At 37.1% G+C, this 15,088-nt stretch overlaps 1 protein-coding gene across 2 annotated transcripts in view; it reads left to right on the top strand.

Annotated features, from left to right (window-relative positions):
* The window catches only part of lrp1ba (low density lipoprotein receptor-related protein 1Ba), a 260,042-nt gene that overhangs the window by 55,666 nt on the left and 189,288 nt on the right, over nucleotides 1-15,088 (top strand). For both annotated transcript variants that reach the window (XM_039682989.2, XM_039682988.2), the window contains exons 4-8: nucleotides 8,591-8,710; nucleotides 10,186-10,314; nucleotides 12,158-12,415; nucleotides 12,790-12,952; nucleotides 14,569-14,791. In XM_039682989.2, the coding sequence (XP_039538923.2) occupies nucleotides 8,591-8,710; nucleotides 10,186-10,314; nucleotides 12,158-12,415; nucleotides 12,790-12,952; nucleotides 14,569-14,791 (893 nt within the window). The remainder of the gene's footprint in view (nucleotides 1-8,590; nucleotides 8,711-10,185; nucleotides 10,315-12,157; nucleotides 12,416-12,789; nucleotides 12,953-14,568; nucleotides 14,792-15,088) is intronic.

The following is a 15,088-nucleotide window of genomic DNA, read 5'->3' as shown; positions in this document are numbered from 1 at the left end:
TTCTCTTTTTGTGGCTCTCAGTTACATTCCATAATTAACATTCTTAGTTCTTTAGGAGTAACGAATGTGCCATGAACAGCGTTCTGCTCCAAAAGAGTCAAAAACAGTGGTAGACGACATGACCATGGTCCCTCTGAAGGTAATGTTTTATCTCCCCTGGGCATTCAGAGATTGGAGCGTACTACATACTACGGGTGCTAGGCAAGTAACAGTGTTTGTGTTGCACCTTTGAACATCCCTGTGGTAATAACACAGTAGCCTCACTTTCCCCATCTGCATTGCCAGTCCCTAATGAATATATGGAATTGAATAAAGCAGCCCACACAGCAACGCGACTAAAACAAATTGAAACACACACTGGAACTGCAAACAAAGAGTCTACACATCACAGTGGCTTTTTTATATAATGGCAACACGGTAAACAAAGTGTTTGGATAACAAGAATGCCGTCAGATGCTTAAAGGTGAATTTATCTTGGGAACAGCGGTTGTTTTTCTTTGTTATTTTTTACAGTCTGTTGTGAAACATAATTGCTTTACTTATGCTTGTACTTGATTAGGTTAAACACCAGGAACTTTGTATACATATCTTAAGCCACCAAAAAAAATATAATATGCATACATATACAATTGATATGATTCATCCATCTGGGCAAGATATCGTTTATTGGTTATTCATTTCTTGTAAATGTGACTAGTTTATGTATGTAACTTTGTGTATGTGCCAACTGTATAAAGCTGTAGAGGTAATTAATGGCGTCAAGTTCATTTTCTCATTTTCACATAACAAAACGTACTTCATCAAGAGCATGATTAAGAAATGATTTTCTATTGATCTCAACTTAAAGATAGATATTTGTTATTTCAATACAACAAAAGTAAAAAAAAAATGACTTAATTTTCTTATTAACTTGACATAATAAAAGCTGTCATCTCAAGATCTTATTTTTTCATGGTGAGATCACCCCCCCCCCCCCCAAAAAAAAAAATGATTTAAGATCTTTATAAGATCATTTTAAGATCGTTTTCCAAATGCTCTCATTATCTCTAGATTTATTTTTTTTTAAGGGTTAGTTCACCCAAAAATTAAATATCTGTTATTACTTACTCACCCTCATGTCGTTCCAAACCCTTAAGACCTTCATCTTCGGAAAACAAAATGAAGACATTTGATTAAAATTGGAGACTCTCTGACCCCTCCATAGGCAGCAATGTTATTGCAAATTTCAAGGCCCAGAAAGTTAGTGAAAACATTGTTACAATTAGGGCTGGGTACCAAGTTCGATACTTTTTAGGTACCGACCGAATTGCCTTGATACTATTAAGTATCGAAAAATTACTTGTTGTTCGGTACCAGATTTTGATACCTAAGGGGTTAACATGTTAAATCAGTACTCAAACAAATACATATGAAATGCACAACACAAAAAAAAAAAAAAAAAAAAAAAAAATATGTTCCTTTATGCACTGGCTAAGGAGCATGAGTCAAACTGAAAAAAATAAAACCAAATGTTTTTTGAGGTAATGTGTTATGTAATCTTGTTAAAATGGATTTCATAAAATTGGTATCGAAAAAAGTATCGTTCAGGAACCAGTTATAGGTATCGATATTGGTATCGAAATTTTTTAAATGATACCCAGCCCTAGTTACAATAGTCCATGTGACTACAATGGTTTGATCCTAACGTTATGAAGCAACAAGGATACTTTTTGTGCAAAAAAACCCTAACTTTATTCAACAATCCCTTCTCTATGTCACTCTGCTACACTGATCACAAACTTAACAAACAACTTTTAAGTTTAGTTCTTGAGACAAGTTTATGTCGAGATTAGGGATGTAAACGGTTAATCGAATATTGATTAATTGTCGATTGATTAATGTTTCACATGCAACAGGTGAGCCAGTGCACATTCATTTTTTATGTATTTTAATTTTCTGTAAATAATTTATTTAGTTAAACTACATAAACGCCATTATCTGTACCGTATCCCAACTGTTACAATAAAACATCAATTGAGCAATATAACATGATTTTTTTATTCAGTATATAAGCAATATTTTGCTTTTATGTTAAAGACACTATTGATACCGTAAGAAATTTACATTCTCAGGAAAATAGCCGCGATCGATAAGATCGATCAACTAACGATTAATGAATTAATCGATAATTTGCATCCCTAGTCGAGATTTTGAGAAGACTTTTGTTGCGTCATTAAAATTTAATAAACATCAATAGCTGAGTTTCAGTCACGTGATTATGATGACGCGCAAAATTCAGATGTAGGGCTAGGAAGTGAAGAGCGCAATGGACGAGATGGAGGAAAGTCCGTAGTGTACTACTTTATACGCTATTACAAGAGAAAGAAATAAACAAAAAATCGTTATGAATCGTTATGAAATCGTTACGTTATGAAGCGGAGCGACTTTTCAACTGAATTGTAATATTTTCCTGCCATCGAGGCGGTAGATATCAGCAACTACCTCGTCTTACAGACATAACGTTACTTTGACTTTCAATGTTCGGAAACGTTACACGTTACACAAACAGTCACTTAAGTTGTATTAACTCACCTTTGACGAAGTGATCACTAACGTTACACACACGAGCATTATCCCATTCGGCTCCTTCCGACTGCAGACATGAAAGTCGTTTTTCCAGAGTTTTTCGATCAATTTTTTGCATCTTTTGAACAACAACTTTTGCTACACGATAAAAACTCCTTGTGGTTTGATCGATTGAAGTAACCAAAAAATGACTCAAAACAAGGCATATTGAGTTTGTTATAGTGCTTTCTAAATACAGCAAATCACTTCCTGCCCTCCATTTGTATTTCGCGCCATGGCAACGCAGTGGCGAGACGTCATATGAAAACAAGCTATTGAAAATCAAGTTGATATCATTTCAAAAGACAAAAAGAAATAATAATCCAGGTATGTTCCGTAGTTGGAAGGCATCTTCACTAATAAACAAATCCAAATATTGTCGTCATTGTTTTAGTGGTCGATAATATTATCTGACTTGTTTATGGCAAATTGGGTTGTGTATTTCTTCCTTTGTATGTTGCTAAGCAACCCTTACAAACAATGCAGTTTTGTACTGTAGCTTCACAGGAATTTGACAATCCTCAGCTAATGGTTCCAAATGCTAGAATCCATCATACAAATTCAACATTCATCCATCCAGAGAGTCTGCAAGTGTTTGCTCGAGTGCTGGAAATGTTGGCATATTACAGTATGATGGGAGCAGCTGAGGGTTAAGTGCTTTGCCCAGGGGCAAAACTGCAGTGGTCACAGGAAGGGCAGTTTCATGTGCCAAGTTGATGTCCTTCCGTAGCTTGACTAGGATTTGGATGAGCCACCAAGTGCAGAGACTTTACGGCCACATAAAACTGGTTAAATATTGATTAGACGTTATGAACTGACCGTTAAACTAACCTGTTCGTTTTATCTGGAGTTTAACTGAATCCCCTTCCAATGCTGGCAGTCGATCCTGAAGTGTTGATGAAGGGGCAAAATAAACCAGCTCTGCTTCACAGTTACACCTCAGAAGTCTCACATCCACCTCCTTTCAGTTTCTCTAGTTAGAAGTTCAGGTGTTTGTGAAGTTATGCAATATTACTTTGTGCTGTAACTGTGAAAACATTCCATGCAAGTTTTGGTTTTTCGATTGAATTTCCATACCATTTTAAAGCTACATTGTGTAACTCTTTCAGCTTATTAATGTATATTTACTTCGTTCAAGTAATAAAGTATTCTCGTGAGTGTATAATACGCCATGTTGCCCCTCCATCTTGAATGTACATTAGCCAAAGAGGGACATACCCGTTAATTCAAGCTTCGTCTTTCGCGTTTACGTTTGAGTTAACACTCACGGACGAGGTCGAACTGGAAGCCATGTTAATCTTGGACTACACTGGCCACCGTAGGAGTTAAAACGAAATCGGAATTGAGAGGAAAAGAAATTAATATTCCCTGGATGGTCATATACCTTTTCACCGCTAGATGGGGGTAAAAATCACACAGTGTAGCTTTAAGTTTAGGTGGTCTTGGCATTAAACGGACAAAGCCCCTGTCATATAGAGACTTCTCTGGGCTTGGGCTTGTAAGCAACCTGTTGTAAAACACACAGAACACACTAGCATTTTTTTGTTGATTTCGAAAGTCAACTTCCCTTCTGGATCCAACCTCCATCTTTTCTGTTCTAACAAAGCATGCTTTTACTCAACTGTCATCTATTTATAAACACTGCCTGGTAGATGCGGACCCCCCGGTCACCTGTTCTGATCGTACATACAGAAAAATACACAAGCACACTCGTTCCGCTGCAGTGATGGCCTATCTGTCTGAGCCCTTGGGACTGTGGCCGCTCTAATGATGGAGACTGAGGGAAAGTCCTGCTGTGAGTGAATAATAGACCTGTCCGGACATATGCCGTGTTCTCTGGACTAGAGATTCCTGCTGGGCAGGGGGCGGGGCTTACAATGCAGCTTTTTGATTGGTTCGTTTAGACACCCGATTCTAAAGTCAGGTGTTGCTCTCCATACGTTCATGTACCTTCTGGGTTTTTGTTATTTTATATATATATATTAGTGCTGTCAAACAATTAAAATATTTAATCACGATTAATCCATAGACCGTAAAAAATATGGACAAAGCGTCTGTGATGTCATCCATAGACTTTCTGAAGAACAGTTTTGAGGCTGTTTATGGGGGGTATGGGCGCGCCATATTGGAAAATCTTGGGAAATACAAAATACAAATGTTCAGAAAGGATACAGAGGTGGTATGATGTGTTGTCAGATCATGGTCGAGACGTCAAATTCACTCAGCGCAGCCCTTTATCAGCTGTCAATCAAAGTTAAACGCCCTTATGTCATACATTTTATATCTAAATACGATCTAAATAACACTGTCTCATCCCAAAAAGTCATATAACTGACGTCTTGGGACGTTTTTTGACCATACGTCAATATCCGCCTTTTTAGGGCCCCCTTAAACCTCGGTAGATGGCGATCCCGGGCCGTCATACAACTGACGCTTTACCTTTAACGTCAGTTAGGTGACGGGTTAGGTTTAGGTATGGGGTAGAGTTAGGATCCCATAACCTCATCTACCGACGTTTAAGGGGGCCCTAAAAAGGCGAATATTGACGTATGGTCAAAAGACGTCCCAAAACGTCAGTTATATGACGTCTTGGGATGAGACCGGGTTGATCTAAATTAACGAGTTAGAAAAAAAAAGCACCCCCCTCAGTTGTCAGGCACTCAGAACCTATCGAAAAATCCAACAAAAGTCCATGGGACCAACCTGTAAAAGCATGAATTTATGCTGTGAAAACGGACATTTTAACATGGGGTCTTTTGCTCCCTTTTGGGACCTGCCCCTAGTGGATTTTATATGTATTGCAGTTTTTCGCACTTCCGGGTAGGCTTCATTTTTCAGATTAGAATGTTGCTGCTTGGATTAATCGCGTGAATGTCATAGTTAACTCCCCATTAATCGCACATTTTAATCCGTTCTAAATGTCACTTGATTTTATCAATATGGACAAGTGGATCGGCTTGCTTTGTGCAATTGTTTTTTTTTAAACAACGTTGGCATATACTGTGTTCAATTTCACACTAACATTCTCACTTGGAGCACATAATCTCTCACACAATGTAACACTGTCCATCAATAAAAGGGTGAAAGAAATACTGAGGAGGTCCTGATATTGACGAGGCTGTCGCTAGTTGGCCATCATCAAGTGGTATTTCAGACTGGACGTGCTGCGATGATTGATGACAGCTCAGTTCACAACAACAAAACACAGATCACTTTGGTCTTGTCAATGGAATTTGGCAACTTTTTTGAATACAATTTCCATTCAGAATCTCATTGGCATCCATTTCGGCGTATCGCGCTCCCCGCCCACACAAAACGTAACGTTAACCAACTATTTGGCCGTCTCGCAAGCCTAAACAAGTGTTTCCATGTTGTTTTGTTTACAGTCTAGCTAGATCAGCTTGCGCTTTGGTCGACGAAGCAACAAAACATCCATTGAAATGAATAGGTTTCATAGCGCAGCACCGCGTCCTGTTGCAAAAGCATGTGAAAAAAAACCTACAAAGTTTGCTAGGCCAAAAAGACCGTTAATCGCGCGATAAAAAAATTGGCGCCGTTAAAACGGGTTTGCGTTAACGCCGTTATATATATATATATATTCCTTTCCTTTCAGTTGCACCACCCTTTGGGAAAACATTGCAGGTCTCTATTGGCCACAAGAAAGGACAAGTCCTTTGATATGTACCAGTCCAACTAAGTATTTCAGTTAAACAATCTGAATAGCATTTGTGAGCCATTTCAATGGATCTTTTAAATGTGTCAAACTTGGAGGTGGTCTGGAAAAACTTAGCTGTGGCATTTAAGTCCATATAGATTTTCAAGGTCTCGGGCTTCAATTTTTAATGTGGTACGGGACTCCCAAGAGTGATTGATTGTTCACAGCAGCTAAAGTTCAAGCTCTTTGGGTTGGGGTAGCGAAATAGATCCACAGGCATTTACCTTTACGCCCCTGTTCGACTCAGCACCCTTCCTGGACCGCTGCCGTTAGCACTACATCACCCAGTGAGTGTCAGAGAAAGTAGGGCTCCTCACTGAGAGAAAATCACCTTGAGGGAGAGCTCCGGAGTTCACTGGAGATAAATCCTGTCGTGCGGGAGTCTAACTCACAGCGAGAGTCCACCCATAATGGCCTCTTTCCCGCTCGGAGGAGATTAGTGTGAATCCGGGTGGCGGACAGTAGCTGCACGCATTCGGCAACAACGATTTTGAACTATTTTTGAAGTTATGTTTGAAACTTAAGCATTGATTCCTCCACCGAGTAATTCTCATCCGATAATCAACTCTCCCACCTACTGTTTTGAATCGGAGATTCCTTCTTTTGGATCAATGCTTGTCTTTTCACTCATTTAAATTCAGCTGTCTTTGTAATTATATGTAGTTACCCATTCTTATTCCATGATAGATTTCTGTGAAGTTTCTATTTTGCGTACCCCGATGGGCAAAGTCTGACATTTCAAATTTTCCAGGGTTAGAGAAGTGTCAAAAATATTGGACAGAAAATTAAAAGTCAGTTTTCTTTGCTTCCTTTTTTGCGGATCAACATTTACGATTGCATCAACTGCTTTTCTTTTACACTGCCAGAGGCTTGATTTATTCGTTCAATATGTATGTAACTTTGTTTCGATGGGATAATTAGATTAGGAACAAAATAATAGCTTTTTTTAGGATTGAAACATGTGAGTTTTAATTTATGTTTCATGTCATTTAACGGTGTCGGTTTGGTTTATGAGTTGGGTCATCTTTCCATGCTTTTGGCACAAAGTTCATTATTTATTCTAAGTCATGTTGTGTTTCATTTTTCTGTGTGGTTGTTCTTGGGATTGCTTTTAGCATATACTGTTTTGTCAATTGTTGTACAGATGGCAGCTAGTCAACTCAAGTCAAAACAGAAACCCGTCACAGATTATCGTATAGGGTTAGTTACGCCAAAAACTCAAAGAGTTGTCATTACTTATGTTGTTATGACGTGTTATGTGGAAACAAAAGATGGTATTGCTGCTCTTGTTGCTCACAGTTCTTGTGATATGAAAGAGTAAAACTACAGATTTCAGTGGCTCAAATGCCCCATCTGCATAAATAAATAAAGAACTCTTTATAGCCAAGATTATGAAATATTTCAGGAACCGTTAGTCGCTCCCCATCGCTGGTCCCACATATAAATAGTTAAACATCCAGCTCAAGTGGATACACATTCCTTGTAATATATAAAAAGCCATTATATTTCACTTTCAGTTAAACTCATATCGTAAAACGCTTTGCATTATCCTTAAACGCTGTGATACATTTTTAAAGGAGTACTTAATTTAAAACCTTCAGACTCAAGCCATTCCGAATGCATGCCCGGGGTGGGTCGATGAATTTCTCAGTGCGTAGTTATTATTAATGTGGGCTCCTTAGCAATTGCACGCTAGAAATCTCTCGCTCGCGATTAGGCGTTTAGAGTGGCTAAACCATCTCCAATCTTTCTCTTTTCACGCTTTCCTGTGTAATATGTATTGGGAGGCACTTAAAACCACCACAATTGGTAAAAAAAAGGCAAGCTGACCTGTTAGCCATGCCCCCAAATGAATGGAGACATCAAAAATGGACTATGACTGTTGTAATTGAAACGGATTGCAGCTATTGACAAACGTATTGGAAAACGTGATTGTCAAACATCCCTTATTAGGAGGCTGTAAGTGTTTCATCGGTGATAAATATCACACAATGCTCTACCGTTGTGTATTGACAGCGGTTCAGAGTGGGAGCTCGCCTGGAAGGATTGCATCCACCGATTCAGGCCTTAAGTGCCACTTAAAAAGCGCTGAATCATGGTCTCATAATGAGGCTGCATCTGTTCAAGTTTTAACAAATGATTTCATACTAGCGAAATGGCATTGTGCTTCTATGGAGGGTTTCAGTGAGTGTAACTGCTGTGAACTCTGTGCTGGACATTAAGACTCTGAATCAAACCGAGCACGTTTAAATGTGTGTTTGTGTTCCTCAGAGTTGGTGCGCAGCTGCCAGGAGCGGAGGTGCCAGTTTGACTGTGTGATCATGAGAAACGGGACGTCCTGTTTCTGCGGGGAAGGTTTCGAACTGGACGAGGACGGGAGACAATGTCGAGGTGAGGGTCATTACCATCCGCAACTCTGTTCGAAGAATTTGAAGCTTTAGAAATGTCATTGAATTGAATTGGACTACTTTGGTAACAACTTGATGACATGTATAAAGCAACTAACAAAATATAGTCCAATAAAAATATTCTATCCCTCTTCCTGATACAAAATTTCACGTTTTTGTAATATATTGGTATCTGAAATTGTGTAGGTACTGCATTTGTATTTGAATTTACTTCTCAACTGTTGGAAAAAAAAGGTAAATATAAAGTAACAGACTGATTTATCGGCAGGCTGATATTATCGGCCGATATTAAGCATTTTCCATACTATCGGTATCAGAAGTTATAATGGCCGATAAATGCATATTTCAAAAATAAAATAAAAATTTTATTTTATTTTATTTATCAGAACTTTAATATATTTTGATGTTCCTCTGTTCTGTTGTGACAATAAAAGAAACGAGTTTCTTTTTAAAATGCATTATTATATTATTTTAGTTAAAACTCATAAATAACTACAAATAAATAATGTTAGGGAAATCTGTTAATGTTTTGTTGCGCATTCGGCCGATATATCGAAATATCTGATTTTAAAAAAACAAATATTTGTATCGGTATCGGCCTTCAAAATCCTTTATCGGTCGGGCTCTAGTTTTCTCTATATAGTATGAAAATGGGTTGTATGATTGAATGACGTACTAAATCCGCCATTTTGTTCCTGCCATGTGACCTGCCAGTGTCAGTTGCGACGCTTCACTTCCATAACATAAATCGTCTCCCGTGGCCTCATGGGATCTTTAAAGTGTCTATAGAAAAGATAAAAAAGGTCGTCCGGTGACTTTTCGTCTACTGTTTTTCAATTACTATTTGTTCAAACTTACTACTTTTTTGTGGTAATGTTTTTCGCATACTATATAATAGGGAAGTATTTGATTTCAGTTTTGTTAAATAAATCTAACTAATGTACACACTAAATCTTTCATTTTTACAGTGCGTTGACGATTTGTTTGCAAAAGTGTGTGAATGATGATCGAATTTTGCGTCTTTTTTAATGTCGTCTTACATTTGAATAACTAAATTAATAACTATTTAAGTGACTATATTCTGATTATAAACTAAGTATTACAATATTTATGCTGTTAAAGCAACCTCAGGACGTTGAAGATACCAACACACCAGCAAGTGACATCGGCTAGCTGGCTAGTCGACTAATCGTAAAAAGTTAGCTTAGCTCATACCGTGCTTGTTTCAACAATGCATGAACGTGAGCCTCTAGAGATATTGTTGTTGATTTAATGAGAAATTGTGATTGTCAAACTAAACAGCAATTTACTCTCCCTTCCCTGTCCAAACCAACATTTGCATATTCATATATTTTGATAGCTTGCTTTGAAGTGGCAACATTAAGCGTTGGGTTTGCATATTTAGGTCATTTTGGAGCACATTTAGAGTTTAATAAATAGCCCCGCTGTTGCCCGCAGATCATGATGAATGCAGGGATTACGGGACATGCAGTCAGATCTGTATGAACACGCAGGGATCGTACAGATGCACTTGCACAGATGGCTTCAGCCTGCAGGCCAACAGACGATCCTGCAAAGCCAAAACAGGTGAGTCCATTTATCATCCCCGTTAGTTCAAGTCCAAAAAAAATGTGCATTAAGCAACATGTAGGGCCTATTTTACTTTGATTTTCAGCGGTGTTTTAAAGGCTCAAGTCCCATGCATAACTCAAATATTTGCTTGATTTACCATGCTAAATGCTGGAGAGATGGATGACCTCCAGATTGCTCTGTGGTTGCAACAGTGTTCAGGTAGTTGCTAGTTTGTTTTCAAAATTGCTATTAGATGCCATATTTAATTTAATGGATGGATGAAAACGACGTTGTGAGGGAGAGACGCACATTCTTTACAAAGGCATGCTCTGTATAAACAGTGTTGGGGAGTTAACTACAAGTAGCGACGCTACTAACTCAACTATCATATTTCACTCAGCATTATAGTTGTCTTAACATTTTAAGAGATTAGATGGGTAAACACAATGCCTTCTGGGACGTTTTATTGAACAGTAAAGCCTCAGTGGAGTAGTGCGATCACCAGGAGCATTGACACTGTCATTCGCCTGATACGAGTGTCAGTTACACTTATTGTCATCAATATGCAAATGGTCGCCGGCAAGTTGGCCTACGAAAGAGCCATGGGAGAGATAAACAGGGGAAGCCTTAATGGAAAGTCAATCAGAGCCCATCCAGCCTGACCCGCAACTGTCTATCAAATTTAGAGATGATTACATGCTCACAGTTAATTGCTCTTCATGGTGTCTGTTCATTAGTGTAAAGGGGGGAGGGTGGCCGATCACAAAGTTTAAGTTTGGACAATTTGTTTCGCAGCAAGTGCGATCTGTTCTATATAGGTAAGCAAAAATGAATGTAATGACTTAAATGACCTAAATATGTATATTTTGTATAGGTGTTTTGGATCTTTATTCAGCTACATACACTTTAATGTCCCGGGGCAGATTTTTAGGAAGTTGCCACTTTTATATTTAGTTAACAAAAACATAATCAAGAGCATGTTACTTTTTCATATCAATTGGTTATTTTGTCAAATTATGCCGGAAATTGTAAATATTATTTAATTGAGTGTATTTATGCAACATTAAAAGACGCGAGTCAGCCATTTTTTTTTTTTTTTTTTGGTAATTTATTTTCTAATTTATGTGATTTATTTCAGAGTTTTTATTGTAAATGTCCTCAGTACCCAATTTGCAGTATTTGTAGCCCTCAATCGGGTCATGGGGTCTATACGACCCCAATCGACTTTTAGTTCGATTTAATCGACTTAATAAAAAAAAGATTCCCTTTATCTCAGTGGAATAAGATTTTATAACTTTTCATACATTATCTATAATACACACACACACACACACAAAAAAAAACTGGGCTTGATTCAGTTGTTCTGAAGGTATGTAAAAAAAAAAAAAAATGTTTTTCTGGTCTTTGGGGTCAATATGACCCCACATTGAAATGAATGGGAAATGTGAAAAAATCTAAATATATTTTCTTCAGGTGTCAAAAAAAAAACAAACCCCGTCATAAATCTGAAAATTTTTACACAGAAATGAAGGCCTAGTACTAGAGCATAAATGCAATATATCATAAAAAAAAAAAAATTCATATGCAAGCTAATGGTGTAGTTGAGGAATTATGTGGTATATGGATAGAAAAGTACTTTATATCTCCAAAAACACAGCATTAATGAATAGATGTGAAGTAAACAAACAAAAAAGATATATTATTTGTATGATTAAAAATGTATATTTTTTTGTACAGTTACTCAATCAATTGTTGGGGTCATATAGACCCCGAAGCCCAGAAGTGTTAAATGTGTTTTACATAAATAATCGCTTAATTTATATTTCACAGGAGATATTTATTACGTTCCCTCTTTCAGATCCTGGCGATAAACCTCCGGTTCTGTTGACAACAAATATGAATTCTATATCAGTTGTTTACCTCAATGGATCATCTATGCCAAATCTCAAGTCCATGGAGACAAATGGGACTCAAATAGTGGACTTTATTTATAGGGAAGAGTCCCTCTGTTGGCTCTCAGTGGCGCAGGATACAGGTCAACTGTGGTGCGCCCGCATGACCAAACTCAAAGTGTTTTCAGAAATACACGAGATAAGGATAGGTCAAAACCTGCAAAGTGAGTATTTCCGTCTATTCTCAAAGTGCAAATTAAGGAAATGTCTAGTAACTTTGATGTTTTATTCAAAGCAAGTGCAAACTAATGTCCTTTGAAGTTTTTATGAACTTGAGTGTTTTGTTTTTAATGTCCATATAAATTTCCTCCTTAGCCTCTTTTCCCCACTTTATTTGTACATCTTGGAGTGTTTAATGATCTGCTAATGAAGTGTTTAATGTCAGAAGGTTAAGTGTGTGAAGTGTGCATGTCAAGTCGCTGAATGTCAGTTTTTGCTTTTTTGAAGCGTGCATGCATTTTTAATTGTTCCTAACTACCTGGTCATGGTACTCTGCTGGTGCTCAGATGTATTAAAATGCATTTTTTCTACCATTTAGATGTGGAGCATATGGCCATCGACTGGTTAACAGGAAACTTCTACTTCATAGACAGAGTGAACGACCGAATATTTGTGTGCAGCGAACAGGGAGATTCATGTGTCACCATCATTGACCTGGACATCCAGAACCCAAAAGGCATAGCGCTGGATCCCATCATGGGGTACGATCACTAAGACAACCATTAGGTCCTTTTATTTATGACTGGCCTTTTACACTATATTATACAATAAGCATTTGCTCTTGATATATATATATATATATATATATATATATATATATATATATATTGTAATTAATTTATAAAAATTACATTTAAGAAATTTAATTATTTATTTATAATGATATATTTATGTATACAAATTAGGGATGCACGATATATCGGCCGATATATGATCACTTTTAATGTTATCGTTATCGGCCCAAAGAGAACATAAGCCGATAAATAATATATAATTAAGAACATCATAATTGTGTTTGTATCTTGGCTTTTAATGAGGAGACATATTTAATAATCAGTCTCTCAAAAATTGTCTAAAAATTTGGATTTAGATTTATCAGCCAATATATCGGTTATCGGCTTTCAAATATAAAAGAATTATCGGTTATCGGTATCGGCCAAAATTGTCATATCGGTGCATCATACCTTACCAATTGCGAGTCTAGACTATTTATATTTATATTATATTATAACTTTTACTCACGTGTTACAAAAAACAAAAAAAGCTGTTTTACATTTTTTTTTGCATCAGTTTTTGAATAAAATAAGCAAATAATCAATTGTGATAAGGTACCTTTAATTCGTAAGTTATTATATTACATTTAACAGACGAGTAATTAATATTACTACTACTAATAATGTTTTATATTGAACTATTAATTACGACTACTACTATTATAATTAATAATAATAATAATAATAATAATAATCAATAGTTTAATAAATAGTTCATATAATAATAATACAATAATAATGTTTTATATTTACTTAGCTGAATAAATATTTTATATTAAAATGTTGATAAATAAATAGAAAATAGTTAATAAATAGTATTTTAAGTATTTATAATAATAATAATAATCAGTAGTTAATAGTAGTTAATAATAAATTCCTTTACATTACAAAACAAAAGTAACAAAATATTATGAGATCAGATACTCATCAAGTGATCATCAAGGTCATAACGCCCACCCTTACTTTCATACAAATTAACTGGCCAACTGAAAGAGGTTTACCATCTAGCAAGTCAAATCACAAGTCGTTCATAATTCTTTGACCTAAACATAGATATTCAGCTATCTTAAAATGATCACACAACACGGAGGAGACTCGCGAATGGAAATTTTAATAGCCGCAAATAAATCATCCTTATCTGATGTCGAGTCATCTATGCTTCTGTGACGGGAAGAAACTCTTTGGTCTCTTGGTAAACAGTCATTTGTATGCAGTGCTGAGTTGTGCACGCTGTTTTGAGCCGTTTCAGACGGTGTGGACCGCTCCTGTGCCACAATTGTCGTGCGTAGTAATGCGGATGACCTCCCCCTCTCTCATCCCTCTGTCAGTATGTGTTAGTTTAAAAACAACATACTGGAGCCCATTCATTCAGCTCTTGCTCAGAGTGGCTTGCTTTAATTGCACTGTTGCTAGTGTGAGTGTTCACAAAACTCTTTGTTTTTGATGGGATTGATTAAATCTTAAATGGTCTTGACTTTTGATTTCTTTCTCGTCAGGCAGGTTGTAGATTCCGCTTTAAAACCTGATGTGTTCTCACCCCCTAGAAAACTGTTTTTTACGGACTACGGGACTATAGCCAAGGTGGAGCGCTGCAACATGGACGGCACCAACCGAACCAGGATAGTGGAGTATAAAACCGAACAGCCGACCGCCGTGACGTTGGACTTGGTTCAGAAGCTCGTCTACTGGGCGGACGCTTATCTGGATTTTATCGAAGTTGTGGATTACAACGGCAAGAACAGACACACGATCATCCAAGGCAACTCGGTAAGACGAACGGTGCCAAATCTACAAAGAAGCGTGACCTCTAAACAACTTAACTCTATAGAAAAACTTCCTGTGGATTTTATTGTATTCCCCAACAGCCTTAATAGTCAGCAGTAAAGCTGTGATAGATGATGCTTCTTTGAATAACTCTTAAAGCAGTTTATTTTGAAGGCTAAAAAGTTTGGCCTCTCTCCATTGCCCCTTCAACGGGCCCAAATGAATGGTGATACAAAATTCATAGCTTCATAAATTCAGTATAAATTTCATCCATAGTTCATAGAATGGGCCAAGGGCGCT

Source organism: Pimephales promelas, chromosome 2, assembly GCF_988280905.1.
Source record: "Pimephales promelas chromosome 2, fPimPro1.hap1.1, whole genome shotgun sequence".
Taxonomy (NCBI): domain Eukaryota; kingdom Metazoa; phylum Chordata; class Actinopteri; order Cypriniformes; family Leuciscidae; genus Pimephales; species Pimephales promelas.
The sequence above is the reverse complement of the archived record's forward strand: the minus strand, read 5'-3'. Positions and strand labels throughout refer to the sequence as shown.